Here is a 14,310-nt window from a genome sequence, read left to right as displayed (position 1 = left end):
ATTCTTCTGAATTTGAATTTCTGCCATTTAGAAATATAATTATTTTCTGCTGATTGTTTATAAAAGCTAATTGTGCCTTATTGTCTCATTAGAAAGCATTTGTTTTTACTAAGCTCTTGAGTTCAAAGCCTTTGTAGAGAAGAGGGTATGTGCACTAGATTGAGTTTTCTAGTCCTGTGACAGAGGTCTTACATTTTAACTGATAGTAAATTGAGGCTGGGAAGCCATCAAGGCTGATGTGTGTCTGAACAGCTCTGCAGTTATCAAATGCTAACATTCTGCTGTAGAACTTGGCAAATGGCCACCTCCCGAGATCTCATGTGCTGGTCTGAGCCTTTCAGAGCTAGTGGAAGCCAGTTGTAGGTCTGTGCCTATATCCTTCTGGTGTTTAATATTTTGATGATTTCACTTGAATAGAGTGTTACATGACCTGATAAAATTACCTGATCAAACGAAAGCTTTGATTATTAAGTATTTTTTCACTTGCTACAACTATGATTGCCTTTGGAAATTTTTATATTAAAAATATATAACTTTTTAAAATTTTATGTCTCCAACTTAAGGTCTTCCTGCCTCAGCTCCCAAGTGCTCGAATTTATAGGCATGTGCCACCACGCCCAGCTATATCATTATGTTTTGTTGTTGTTGATTATGGGGCTTGAACTCAAGGCCTGAGTACTGTCCCTGAGCCACTTTGTATTCAAGGCTAGTGCTATACCACTTGAGCCACAGTGCCATTGCTGGTTTTTTGAGTGACTAATTGGAGATGAGAGTCTCACAGAGACTTTTCTCTATATCATTATCTTTAAGCTACCTACTTAATCAGGTTTTTCCCAACACAGGACAATAGGGAGGTTGTTTTTAAGAGTCTTCATTTTAAAGTGAAGCTCTCTTTACTTAATTTACGTATTTCCCCTAAAATCTCTGATATCAGAAGACAGTGATAGACCTTCACCTGTGTAGTGCTTTATAATCTTATTTGAATTAGTTGCCAACTTAAAACCTATGGAAAATTTCATATACTGCTTAGGTTTCCTTCTTCTAACAAATAAGGATCTGGCAACATTTGCCTAATTTCTACTTGGCACTCATTACATGAAACTGAATAGTGACTTTATTCTTCTGTAAGAATGTGGTAATGAAGATACTTGTTTCCTTAGTCAGGGTTACTTATGTATGTTTACCTTTATGGCCTGAGGCCTTTGATTGGTCTCTTCTGACCTGGGTGGTCTGTCTTTCACGGAAGTTGTAACTATCTCATTTTAAAGTGATTAGATGGAACCAATTCCACATAGTCCCACTGTAATTAATACCTCCTGCTTAAGCTTTATAACGCTTCGAGTCAAGACCCTCTAGGTTAAAAAAAAAAATGAGCTAACTCTCTACTAACCTGTACTAAAAAGTCTTCTAATGAAAGATAGAGCATTTGTTATGAATGTCGCAAAGTGGAGACATGTTTCTCTTAGCAATATTTCATTCATAGTCCTATGGTTTGCCTTACGTGCAAGTTAAAATGAGTTTGTAATTATCTTTATTTGAAACAGAATTCTGTGGTTGGTGCTTAATGACTTAGAAATAAAGTAATTGAAATTCTTACTGGAGAAAAGAAAAAAAACTAATCTTTTTGACGCTCTGTCATCTCTGTGGTTCTAAGCCACAATCATCCTACAGAAAAGGAAGCATCCGTCTTTCTTTCCTGTCTCACCTATTGAGCAGTTCTGTGGAAGATTTCCATTTCCTAATCACATTTGTCAATGGATTTCATTCTGTAAATTTAGGTTGTTGCTATATTCTGTTGTTGCTTACACTCCTACTGCCCTAATAGTATATAATCATACCTGCCATGGTACTTTCTACTGGCTTTACATATTTTAGTAGTTTTCACAAGAGATCTCTTTTATTATGTCTTAATGCCAGTTAATATTTAGTTTAACCAAGGAGACTTAGAAAGCCCTTTGGCTGCCATATGTGCCATGAATCCATTACCTATCCTTATGCCCATCCAGTAGGTACTCCTTCAGGTTTTCCATACATGACAAGTCTGTAGATGAAATGACAGTTCTGCTTCAAGACCTGTTGACTATGAAAGAAAAGCGATTGGCAAAATCTGTGACTAAAAACTTGACATCTTAAGAAAAGGCAATGTCTGAGGGTAGCTGCTTCCCCTGGGCAGGGATCCTGTTTCCCTTACTCTCAGCCAGCTGCTCTCCTTGGAAAGGCTGATCTCTCTCCAAGGCCCAGCGTATGGAGGCAATAGCTAGGATGTCCTGCGCTCTCTGGACCCTGGAAAGAACACTCCTAACATATTGCTTATGTGGTGACATTTAGCTCGCCGCCTGCAGCTCAGCCCCTGGGAGAGCAGCGTTGTTAACAGACTCCTGACGCCTACACATTCATACCTGGCCAGAAGTAAAAGCACAGCTGCCTTGTCTGGAGATGCAGGTAAAGCCATCCAGGTGCCACTTTCCTGGTGAGGGAAAGTTCTCCTTCTGAAGCCTATCTGTGCTGCCCATGTTCATCAGACTTTCCTGATGTGTGTTCCCTCTGCTCGGGTAGAAATGTCTGTTGGTGTGGGTTTCATGTCCCTGGCATTGTTTGCTCTTTACATCCGCTATGCATCTTATCTGGACACCAGACGCCAGGCAGATAGATGAAGCCCCTCCCTGTGATCAGATGGCTTCAGGTGCCACTATCTGTTCATGAACTTACCAGAAAAAAAAAGTATTCCTTTACCTACTTTTCTTTCTACTCCTATATCTCAGATAATCAAGATATGATTTAATATTTAATACATATATGTGAGCTAAGAGAATAAGATCAACGCAAGCATAGAATTTCTTAATGTGGCTGGGGTTAACAGCCCCAGCCTTTCATGTGCAACTTAGGAGTTGTGGAAAAACTAATTAAACTAAAGGCCTTACTTACTTGCTGTAATCATTGAAAATATGTAGGCTGGGGCTAGGAAGGTGGCTCAGTGGTAGAGCGCTTGCCTTGCATGCATGAGGCCCTGGGTTCGATTCCTCAGCACCACATAAGCAAAAAGAAAAAAGCCGGAAGTGGCGCTGTGGCTCAAGTGGTAGAGTGCTAGCCTTGAGCTGAAGAGCTGAGGGACAGTGCCCAGGCCCAGAGTTCAGGCCCCATGACCGGACCCAAAACCAAACAAAACAAAACAAAATATGTAGGCTGGATGTGGTGGCACATTACATGCCCTGGAATCCCAACTATTGGGGAGCCAGAAGTCAGAGGATCTTGGTCTAAGGCTAGTCTAGGCAAAAACACAAGAGTCTATCAAAAAAAACCAAAAAACTGAAAACGGAAGGCCTTGGGGGTAACAATACTCAAGTAATAGAAAGTTTGCTTACCAATCACAAAACTCTACCACCAAAAAATAGAGACCCTACCTAGTCCTGCCTATTATATTATTACTAAAACCTCTTAAAAATGCAAAACATGCCTGCATGACTGAATTAGTTTAATGAAAAGTTAGTATAGCATTTATATCTAGTTGGTAAGGTGAGCTGATACAGATTTTGTTTTGTTTTTTAATAACATAACTCTCCTGGTAAAGTGACTTATTTTCCCAAATCTCTTTGGCAGAGTCTGAGTTGCATACCCTCTTTAAAGAGTTCCCTTTAAAAAAGGCTTTGCCTCTGCAAGTCTCTTCATGTTGACTAGCCTGCTTAAAGAGTAATCCTTGGTGGTTTATAAAGTGTCTTTCATCTCTAGTGCCCAGTGAGCCAGCGAGCATCCACTGTACTTCTTAGAGACCTCTGTGAGTCAGTGAGGAAGACAAGTATGGCTACTCTCACCATCTTCTGGAAAACAGATGAAAGGGCAGTACGTGACTCAGCAGAGCCTCTTAGAAAGTTAGTGAACTGGGTCTTAATCATGGTCCCACCGGCCTCTTGGCACTAACGCTCAGCTGAGATTTTTTTTTTTTTCTGGAGGAAAAAGCATCGAAGTTCAAAAGAATTTATTATTTATGCCTATGGATTTCATACTTTGATGTAAATCACCAAAGATTTTCATCATCATTGAAGAACCTTGCAGACTGCCATTTCATAGGCTTTCCAGAGTTGTCAGCTGCCATGTGTCTATAAAGTTCCCCATTGGATGTTGTGTTGTGCTGAAATATGACCTCAGAGCTAAAACACTGTTTCTTTGCTATTTCTGTCATCACTAACTTTGTCAATTCTTTCATTCTTCTCTAGTTTCCCAACGCCATTTCCTCATTTCCCCATTTCCCACCCATTTTACTTGTCTATCTCCCCCCGCCTTCTTGGTGGTTGTGCTTATTAGTCAAGGTGCTTCTTATTTGCAATTTGGTTCTTCTTTTCTTTGCAATTTTTCCATTCTCCTTTTCACAAATGGTACATTTCTGTGATTTATTTCAGTGCTAAACAGGACAGAGCCTTTACTTGATTGAGTTGCCTGCAGTGTTAATCCGTTCCCAAGTTCCTGTTGCATTAACATTACTTCTATTTAATAAAACAAAACTTGTGGTTGTCCATAATTTTAATTTAGGATTGTATATGTAAAATGTATCTCCCAGTTGTCTTTTCAAGGACACTTTTTATGTCACTTGGATTTTTTTATGTACTCTCTTTGATTGTTCTTTTCTTTCAGTTTTCTTTTTGTCTCTTGACTTCATCTGATTCCAAATTACCATTGGCAAAATGAGGGCCCGTATCCCTAGCCATGGTCACAGTAACAGATTAAGGCCACTGCCCTAAGGCCTACACTCTTCAGTGGTTACAAATCCCATGAGCAAACGGTAAAGTCCCTGAGAATTAGAAATCCCAGCCCCATACCTCTCACATCCATTGCTGTGGGTTACTTTTTCATGCCCACTTTTTTCAGTACGTATTTTTCAAAGTACATCTGATTCTTAGAGCTGGGAGTAAGTAACTTAGTACATGTAAAATACTAAGAATAGTAATGGTAATCTCTTAGTATACATATTTGTGATCTATTGGGCAATTTTTCTGTTCCGTATGCTATGCTCTGACCACTTAAACTTGAGCTCATTCTTGGATGAGATAAATTAATATACACTGACAGTAAAAAATAGTAGAATATTTTCCCAAAGACATTTGTATTGGATAATGTTTATGCAAAATTAAACTACTTAGGTTATAAAGGATACTTTGGATAAAAAGATAAATATATTTATTGCCCTCACTTGTTTCTTCAGAAGGGAAAGATTATGCAAATAATTCATTTGAAGACCTCTGGTTTTGCGATAGCCGCTGCTCAGGACTAAAATGAATTCTCTGGAATTCATAGTGTTTTTTTAGCCAGTAGGTATTCCTTGAACAATTAAATTTAAGTGTTTTTGTATAGAGTACAGTAGGTAGTTTAGAATATCTTGAACTTGTATTTCTGTCTCCTCAACACTACAGTGACGAATAAACCGAAAGGCATCATGAAATTATGTCACGTATCTCATGGTCTCAGCAAATGTTCCACAGACAGATCATAAAATTGCTATTTTCTATTGAGTGCCGTAGTGCATACCTATAATCTCAAAACATGGAAGGATGGGGCAAGAGGACTCTGATGTCAGGCCATCCAGGGCTGTATAGCAAGATTCTGTGTCAAAAAGTCCAGAGGAAATAAAAGGAAATGGCAAACAGAAGGGAGGTGAAAATCATTACCAAGGAGGAAAGAAAGAAAAAAAAAGGGAAGAAGAAAAAAACATTTTATCATAATTCCAGGCTTCATTACTTTTTCATTGTCAGCTCTCAGGCAGAGCTATTTTCTAGGCTTTCTTGATCCTTTAGCAAGGTTAATGGCTTCTGGCTGAGCCTGGGGCATTGTATGTCTCCCTACCTGCTCATGAATCTGTAGAAACATCTTAGCAGGACATTATTTCTAGAATGCATTTGTTTGACACGGAAGAGTTTTGCACGAATATGTTCTTCCCTTGTCTGGGAAATCCAAGTGCCTTGTTTTGGCACTTAAAGGTCATTTTCAGATAGTTTCTCCCATGATCAGAAGAAGCATAATACAAAAGATTCATCTTCTTTAGACAATACAAGTCATTCTTCGCATTAAGGTCAGAAGGAAAGCTTTACATCAGCTCACAAGTAAAACACACATGTTCTTTTTAGCAAGAATGAGAAAAAAACTGTACTTTTCATTTATCCTAAAAAAAATATATACTGCCTTAACCAGTCAGGGATAACCAGAAGACATCAGTGGTAGGGTACTTGCCTACTATGAAAGAAGGTCCAAGTTCTGTCCCCAGCACAGCAAAAATTAAACAACAATCTGATCCATTCTTTGTTGATTAAACAAATATAACAAGTATTATTTTCTAAATGTCTCTCAGGTTATTCTCAAAGAATTTTGAGGTTTTAATACAGTTTAAAATATTTTGCCAATTCTGGGATTTGAACTCAGGGCTTCATGCTTGTTCAGCTTGCTTGTTCAATTGGCTCTCTGCACTTGAGCCAAGTCTCCAGCCCCATTTTTGTTTTATTTTGTTTCATTCAATAGTTATTTTGGAGATATAATCTTACAAACTTTTTTGCCTAGCTAACTTGGAACCACAATCTTCCAAATCTCAATATTCTGAGTAGCTAGGATTCAAGTATGAGACACCAGTGCCTGGCTGAGTTTTTAATTTATTAATAAAATTATATTTACCTGACATATTATGTCTCTTTAAAGAGTTGCTACAATGGGTACAGTGTGTAAAAATCATTTCATAACCTGGTCTGAATATATAGTCTTATCCTCAGAAGTCATGTTGACTCATCTCTTCTCTTACTGGAAAAGATTTCTATATGGGGTCTGAAAATGGACATTGGAGCCTTACCACCCACACTTTTTGAAGTATTACATGAGTAGTCTTGAATTCATTGTTACTTAGAATGATTGATGTGATTAATGGTCAGGAACTATTTAGCTTTTCCAAAAAAAATTCAGTTGTGAGTAAAACTGTAAAAGCTATTAATTATTCAACCTGATGGGTTTTTTGTTTTGTTTTTTAGCAATTCTAACATTGTTTCTATTCTTTTCACCATTTTATAAAATGCCATCCCATCTCCCTATACGTCCTACTGCTGCTTCTTATTATCGAATGCCTTAGCTCTTGGAAAACTGATACATTGGTTGTGCCTCTAAATAGATAAAACATTCATAGGATTCTTTTCTGGAAACTATTGCTTATCCACATAGCAAGTCTTAACATCTAGTAAGACTTGATCATTTTTAAACCTCACTTGCTTTCCTTGTGCCTTACTTGCTGTTGAACTTGGCTCTTGAAAGAGTTGTGGTACATTGCCTGCATGCTCCCTGTCTTCCTACTTTTTTTAGTCCGTCTTAAAACCAAGAAAAATTTTGGGTGTTTTTTTTTTTTCTCATATAAAAACCATCACTCTTCTCTGGCGTTTTAGCAGAACCATCAGTTTTCAGGAGTAAGCTGCCCACTGGCTCCTATAGTTTTTTTTTTGTTTTTTTTTTTTAATTACTTCTGTAATATAAAGCAGTGCATCCTATTTTTTGGCACATCCTAAATTCACAGGATGTGAGGAGAGTTGATTTTGATGGTTCTGGACACCTTTAGATAATAACATCTTTTCCCTACTTTTCTCTCTATCTCTGCTTTGCTCCTTCTCCTGAACCTGCTTCTGGCTTTCTTCACCTACTCCTCTGGCATTCTGTGTGTAAAACCAATCACCTGCATCCTAGTTATCCCCATTTGTCCTCGTTCAGCATCTTCCAGCCCCATCATCATGCCCTACAAAGCTGCACACTCTAGAAACCCAGCGGAACGACCGAAACTCTTTGTAACTCCACCTGAGGGATCTGTGCGCAGGAAGACCATCCACAGCACTGTGGTGAGTAGCGGGACAGCCACCAGTCTCTGTTCCGTTTGTTTCTATGCACAGACAGTATCTCAAAGTCTGCTGTGGGCATTAGACAGGGTGGCCATGACACACCCACTCAGCTGTTACTTGTGGATGGTGGTCGTGGAGGTTAAAATCCTAGATTCTTGGCATCTCCAACAAAGAATTGGTGAATATTCACACACAAAAGTGGCAAAGCAAGGAGTTTAATAGGAGTGAAAGTAAACCCTTAAAGGGAAGGGCAGGCTCTAGCTAGATGGCTCAAGAGCCAAATTAGAGCAAAATTTCCAGCTCCCCATGCAGAAAATGAGAGTTAAAAACTCAAAATAGCAGTGGATCCCTGTTGTCTTTATTCTTTCTCAGCTGGATGAATACATGTGGTCAGGTCTAGCAACCTACAACTTTGAGGCAATGGTTCTGGGTAGCAGGATGTATGTTGCTTAGTATTCCAAGATATTCTGGACCTACCAAAAACATAGGAACAATAGGTGAGCTTCAGGGCTTTGTTTTCTCAGATAAGCTTCTCATCTGCCTTCTATCTTGTACAGAGAGTTTGCCAGATTTTTACTCTTTCAAAGGAGAGGTTAGTTTTAGATAGCTAGACTCTTTTTGATCTCCCAGACATTGTGATTTAGCATTTAAATGGAGGAAAGTGTAACTGCTTTGTTACTTCTTGTTTTCACTTTGACTCTGGCCCTTGTATATTTATTAAAAATAATATAACTTCCCTGTCTCCTCTATCTCTCTTGCCACAATACCCATCACAAATCTGGCTGGTTGGCTGGCTAGGTGGTCCTGTCCCCCCACTTCCTCTCCACTTGAGGGGTTTGTGCTTTTGGCTACAGATATGAACTTGAAAATGAAAACTGTTCTTTGCTTTTCTTCAGTTAGTGGCCTGAACTGGCCTGTTGGGAATGCTAGACAAATAAGTGCAATTCCAGCGTACTTTCATTTTTGCAAGTAAGAAACCAAATAGCCTTTGCAGGGGAACAGCCTGGACGCCTGCCCTGACTCTTTCTCCCAGCCATATCAGAGACCGCAATATCTAGTATTCCTCACTAGAAATCAAAATAAGAGATTTCTGTCTTGCTAACTAATCTTTGTACAGCCTAGATCTTAAGCTGTGTTGGAAATGGAATTTTGAAAACACTAGTTGTTTGCTAAGAAACCAACTCTTGAAAGGGCATCAGACCCTACTGTAAACTGAAGCTTTACAAGTGAGGATATAATGTGTGCTTATTATCACTGGCAAGGTAGCCAAGCTACTATGAGGTAATTTGTATGTCTCTAGAAGCCTCTTTGCACCTTTGTCCTGAAATATGAATTTGGTATGGCTGAAGGATACAGACCTTGTTCTGTGGTCTTTAAAAGACTCATCAATCCACCAGATCTTGTTTCTGTCTGTATATTTACACCCAGGAGCCACATCTTGGCTAAATTCCTGGTTGGCCATCAGGAGAGGGGTGATGCTTTAGTCTGTCCTCACATTTCAGTTTCATACCTGGTAAAGAATTGTGAAGAAACCTAAAATTCTTCACCTTCAACCTGACTTTCCTTGGAAAGCAAGAGGAAGTTACGAGGAAAGACCAGTTTCTCTATCATCATAAGGGGTAAAGAGAGAGCAGTGTTGTCTGAAACAGCAGGCACGTAAAAATCTGTTACCTGGTTTATGGCTCTACTGTTGAATATTCTAATTGTGGTTGTGTCATGCACAGAGAAATCTAACTGCTGAGTTTCTGTAAATTTAGAGCCACAAAAGAGAGAGAGAGAACGTGCCCTTCCACCTGACCTCTGGCACCCGAAGAACTCTTTCCCCATCTAATCCCAAAGGGAGGCCAACAGCGCCCTCACGCCTCTGGTAAGGAGATACGCATGCTCACTGGGCTATACAGCACAGCTTGTCATCAAAGCCATTGACTCAGGAAGAAAAGCCTTATTTAATGCAAAGACAAAGAAAACATTGGGATGGGTTCCTACAGGGGATCCATTTGCTAACTAAAAGTGTTCCTAGTTGATTGTCTGCACTGCTTTTCTAGAAATCAGTATCTAAGGACCCAAGAAATCCATTCTCACATACCCAGTCTCCCTGTCATTCCTTTGCTGCCCAGGCTGCCATCCAAGTCCTTGCCTCACTTGCCTGGTACACCCCGACCTGTGTCCTCCTTGCCTCCTGGCTCAGTGAAAGCTGCTGCTCAGGCCCGGCCCCCATCCCCTGGAAACATCCGCCCTGTCAAGAGAGAAGCCAGAGCAGAACCTGAGAAGAAAGACCCAGAGAAGGAGCCACAGAAAGTTGCCAATGAGCCCTCACTAAAGGGCAGAACACCTTTGGTGAAGGTAGAGGAGGCCCCCATTGAAGAGGGGACACCTGTGGAAGCAGAAGCTGGCCCTGGTAAGAGTGGACCGATGCATGCTGGGACATTGGCTGATGCGCTCTCTGCTTTTCTTTCCCTCATATGCTGCTTTAGTTAGCTTTGCTTTTTTAGAAATAAAAATTAGAGAACTTGGAGATTTGACTGAGGCTTATTTTATATAAAATGAGAGAGCCACTTGGTACACGTGGCTCATGCCTATAATCCTAGCTACTCAGGAGGCGGAGATCTGAGGACCGAAGTTTGAAGCCAGCTTAGCAGGAAATTCCCTAAGACTCTTATCTCCAGTTAACCAGTAGAAAGCTGGACGTGGAGGTGTGGCTCAAGTAATAGAACACCAACCTTGAGAGAAAAGTGAGAACTCAAGCTCCTGAGTCAAGGCCATAGTACCAGCACAGAAAGAGAAAGAAGGGAAGGAGGGAAGGAAGGAAGAATAAAGGAAAGAAGGAAGAAAGGAAAGGAGGGAGGGGGAAGGAAGGAGAGAGGGAAAGAATAGGGAAGAGAAAAAGAGATAAAGGAAGAAGAAAGAAAAGAAAGACGAGAACTATATATCCAAAAATTAACACTTGTTGTAAGAGACACAGTTCTGAGTCATTTGATTGGTTGGGTCCAGTGTTCACAAAATGTGGTATTCATAGCACATTGCAACCAAATCCTTTGTGACCTTAGTTACCTGTTTTGTGACAGCCCAAGATGAAGCAGCTTGTAAAACATACAAAACATTGACTGTGTCACACGAATTCTTAGATTAGGATTGGCAGCTGTCTAACTAGATGATTGTGGCTTAGTGTCATGGAAAAGCTTGCTTGCTCTAGTAACCTATAGTCACTAAAGCACAGGAATTTTTTTTTTTTTTTTCAGTCCTGGGGCTTGAACTTAGGGCCTGGGTACCACGCCTTAGCTTTATCACTCAAGGCTGATGTTTTACTGTGTAAGGCACAGCTCCACTTCTGGCTTTGAGTAGTTAATTGGAGATAGGAGTCTCATGGACACTCCAGGCAGACTGTTGTCAAATTATGATCTTCAGATCTCAGCCTCCAGAGTAAGTATTATTACGGGCATGAGCCACCGATGTCCAGCAGTTTTTCAGACATGTGGATGATCTCATCTTCATTTTGCTCAGGGTATAACTTCTCACAGTATCTTACACATTTGACAGACATTATTAACTGATTTCAGCCATTATGAAACCCAGGCTTAATGACAGTGTGAGCTTTGTTGGATGTCTCACTTGTCAGTTTTGTTGTCGTTGTTGTTGTTCTTTGGGGGTTTTTTGGTTATCTGTTGCTTGGTTACAGATAGAATACAATAAAACCGTGAGAACACATAGTGATACACATCCTCTTTTCTTTCAATAATGATGGATTCCAGGTCCGGGATGTGAGGAATGATAGATTTTTGTTTTATTCTTTGGTTTTGTGTCCAATTGGTTTTCTCCTTATACCTGCTTGTACAGCGGCTGCATCCATGGCCCCAGCTCCAGCCCCAGAGCCAGCCCCAACTCCGGTGCCAGCTCCAATCCCTGCTCCAGCTGCAGCCCCAGCCGCAGCCCCAGCACCATCATCCACCGTGACTGCCACTGCCACTCCTAAAACCTCCGCAGGCACCACGGACCCAGAAGAGGCCACGAGACTGCTGGCTGAGAAGAGGCGGCTGGCCCGAGAGCAGAGAGACAAGGAGGAAAGGGAGAAGAGGGAGAAGGAAGAACTGGAAAGGTAAAGGACTGGCAGTGACGTGTCAGAGGCACCACGGTGATGTGTTAGACGCAGTCTTCCGTGTGTGAGGGAGGAGGTGGTTGGTGGTGACACAGGCAGATACTTCAGAATGATCTGGTGTTCCACTGACCCAGAAACATGATCTTTAAGAGTTTTCTTTTTCTTTTTTTTCTTTTTTTTTTTTTTGGGGGGGGGGGGGGTCCGGTTGTGGGGCCTGAATGAACTCTGGGCCTGGGCCCTGTCCCTCAGCTCTTCAGCTCAAGGCTAGCACTCTACCACTTGAGCCACAGTGCCACTTCCGGCTTTTTTCTTTTTGCTTATGTGGTGCTGAGGAATCGAACCCAGGGCCTCAGGCATGCAAGGCAAGTGCTCTACCACTGAGCCACCTTCCCAGCCCCTAAGAGTTTTCTTATTAGCAATACAATATGGATGGAGAAGGGTTTGAAGAGGAAAAGTAAATCCATAATCTTAGTAGTTTTCAGGAATGATGCACATTTTGGCTGGTTCTTTCTAACCTATGAAAGCTGGAAGTTGCACACAAACCTAAAATCTATTCATAGTTGTAAAATTATAATCATAAATAGAGGCACACTTGTGTGATTTTCCCAATATATCTCTAATCTCCAGTCTTCCTCACTGACTTTGTCATTATCGTTTTAAAGCTGTGTAAAAAAAAGCTTTTTTTGTTTGTTTGTTTAGCCGAGTGCCAATGGCTCATGCCTGTAATCCTAGCTACTCAGGGGCTGAGAGCTGAGGATCACAGTTCAAAGCTGGCCCAGGCAAGCAAGTCGGTGAGACTGTCATCTCCAGTTAATCACCAGAAAACCGAAAGTGTCACTATGGTTCAAAGTGATAAGAGTGCTAACCTTGTGCAAAAAAACCTCAGGGACAGGACCCAGGCCCACTCCTCTGGGGGTGGCTGTGTGAGCTTCAGTGATCAAGTTCGCCTGCCAGATAATATGACAGGGACAGTTTGCTTAGTTACTTTCTGGGGTTAATAAGACTAACGTCAATATAACTGCTCTGGAAACAAACAACACTGCCTTGTGGGGAAGGAGCCCAGGCCTGCTCTGGGCCACTCTCTTGGATGTGCCCTGTCCATGGTCCCATCAGGGAGCATCCATGGCCTATCCTTTTCCTATTATGGGACAGAACATTAGGATTCGTGCTTGTTGTTGTTGTTTTGTTTGTTTCTGCTTGTTTTTTAGATAAGACCTCAAACTAACTTTGTCCCCAGTTGGCCCAGAACTGAACTCTTCCTGTCTCTGCCTCCTGAGTAACTGAGACTACATGTATATACCACTCCATCTGCCGATGGCCTTTTTATTATTTATTGATAAGGATTTCCTTTTTTTATGCAGAGGCATCAAAATGTCACATAAGCTGGACTCCGGTGGCTCACGCCTGTAGTAAGAAATGACATAATTTCAGTTATATGCGCCTCAGCCTTAATTCATGGCAGGCAAAGTGCATCTATACTCCTAGCTACTCAGGAGGCTGAGATAGCAGGATATTGATTTGGAGCCAGGCCAGGCAGACTTTTATCTTGAATTAACCAGCAAAAAGCTGAAAGCATAGATACATCCCAGGAGACCTGCCTACCAGGCCCAGCCTTTATAGATAGTTTAATTGCATATCCTTTGGGAAAGCATGTGTTCCAAAAAAAATATTAGTGTTTACACTTAGCTTCTGTTTAGCATGAAGTTGGAGAAGGAGGAGGAAGAATTCACATCTTGTGAATTCACGTCTTATTCCTCAGCCCTAGACAGAGGATATGGGGAGACTTTTCTTCCAGACCTCTGCACAACCTATCCACACACTCAGGCCTAGATTTTCCTTCCCTTGTCTCTGTCTTCCCAGACAAAAGAAAGAGGAATTGGCCCAAAGGGTGGCAGAAGAGAGAAGTCGCCGCGAGGAGGAGTCCCGCAGGCTGGAGGCTGAGCAGGCGAGGGAGCGGGAGGAGCAGGCGAGAAAGCAGGCAGAGGAGGAGCGAGAGCGCGTCCAGAAACAGGTGCGGGCAGAGGGCCCCCCCCCCCCCCCCAGTGTCTTGAAGGACGGGGATGATGTTACGGTTAGAAGCACCCTGTGTGCACCCTGGTTGCGTTGTGTCCTTGGCTGGTGGTCTTCCCTCACTTCCAAGTGTCCCCAGAGAGGTGGAACCAGCCCATGGATAAGAAACAGACCCAGATATGACTTCTTGGTTGCAGAAAGAAGAAGAAGCTCGCCTGCGAGAAGAAGCAGAGAGAGTCCGGCAGGAACGAGAGAAGCATTTCCAGAAAGAAGAGCAGGAACGCCTGGAGAGAAAGAAGGTAGCTGTCTTCTGCAGAAACACTTTGGGACTACCATAGTGTGTGTGGGTGTGTGTGTCTG

At 41.6% G+C, this 14,310-nt stretch overlaps 1 protein-coding gene across 3 annotated transcripts in view; it reads left to right on the top strand.

Annotated features, from left to right (window-relative positions):
* Nucleotides 1-14,310, top strand: part of Map7 (microtubule associated protein 7) — a 151,538-nt gene that overhangs the window by 122,819 nt on the left and 14,409 nt on the right. For 2 of the 3 annotated variants that reach the window (XM_042692958.1, XM_042693607.1), the window contains exons 7-13: nucleotides 2,329-2,442; nucleotides 7,723-7,847; nucleotides 9,605-9,714; nucleotides 9,965-10,245; nucleotides 11,682-11,940; nucleotides 13,801-13,951; nucleotides 14,148-14,249. In XM_042692958.1, coding sequence (XP_042548892.1) covers nucleotides 2,329-2,442; nucleotides 7,723-7,847; nucleotides 9,605-9,714; nucleotides 9,965-10,245; nucleotides 11,682-11,940; nucleotides 13,801-13,951; nucleotides 14,148-14,249 — 1,142 coding nt within the window. The remainder of the gene's footprint in view (nucleotides 1-2,328; nucleotides 2,443-7,722; nucleotides 7,848-9,604; nucleotides 9,715-9,964; nucleotides 10,246-11,681; nucleotides 11,941-13,800; nucleotides 13,952-14,147; nucleotides 14,250-14,310) is intronic. The other variant, XM_042694283.1, reaches the window with a different exon arrangement.

This window comes from Dipodomys spectabilis, unplaced genomic scaffold (genome assembly GCF_019054845.1).
Source record: "Dipodomys spectabilis isolate Male_0828 unplaced genomic scaffold, ASM1905484v1 ptg000001l, whole genome shotgun sequence".
In the NCBI taxonomy this organism is placed as follows: Eukaryota; Metazoa; Chordata; class Mammalia; order Rodentia; family Heteromyidae; genus Dipodomys; species Dipodomys spectabilis.
The sequence above is the reverse complement of the archived record's forward strand: the minus strand, read 5'-3'. Positions and strand labels throughout refer to the sequence as shown.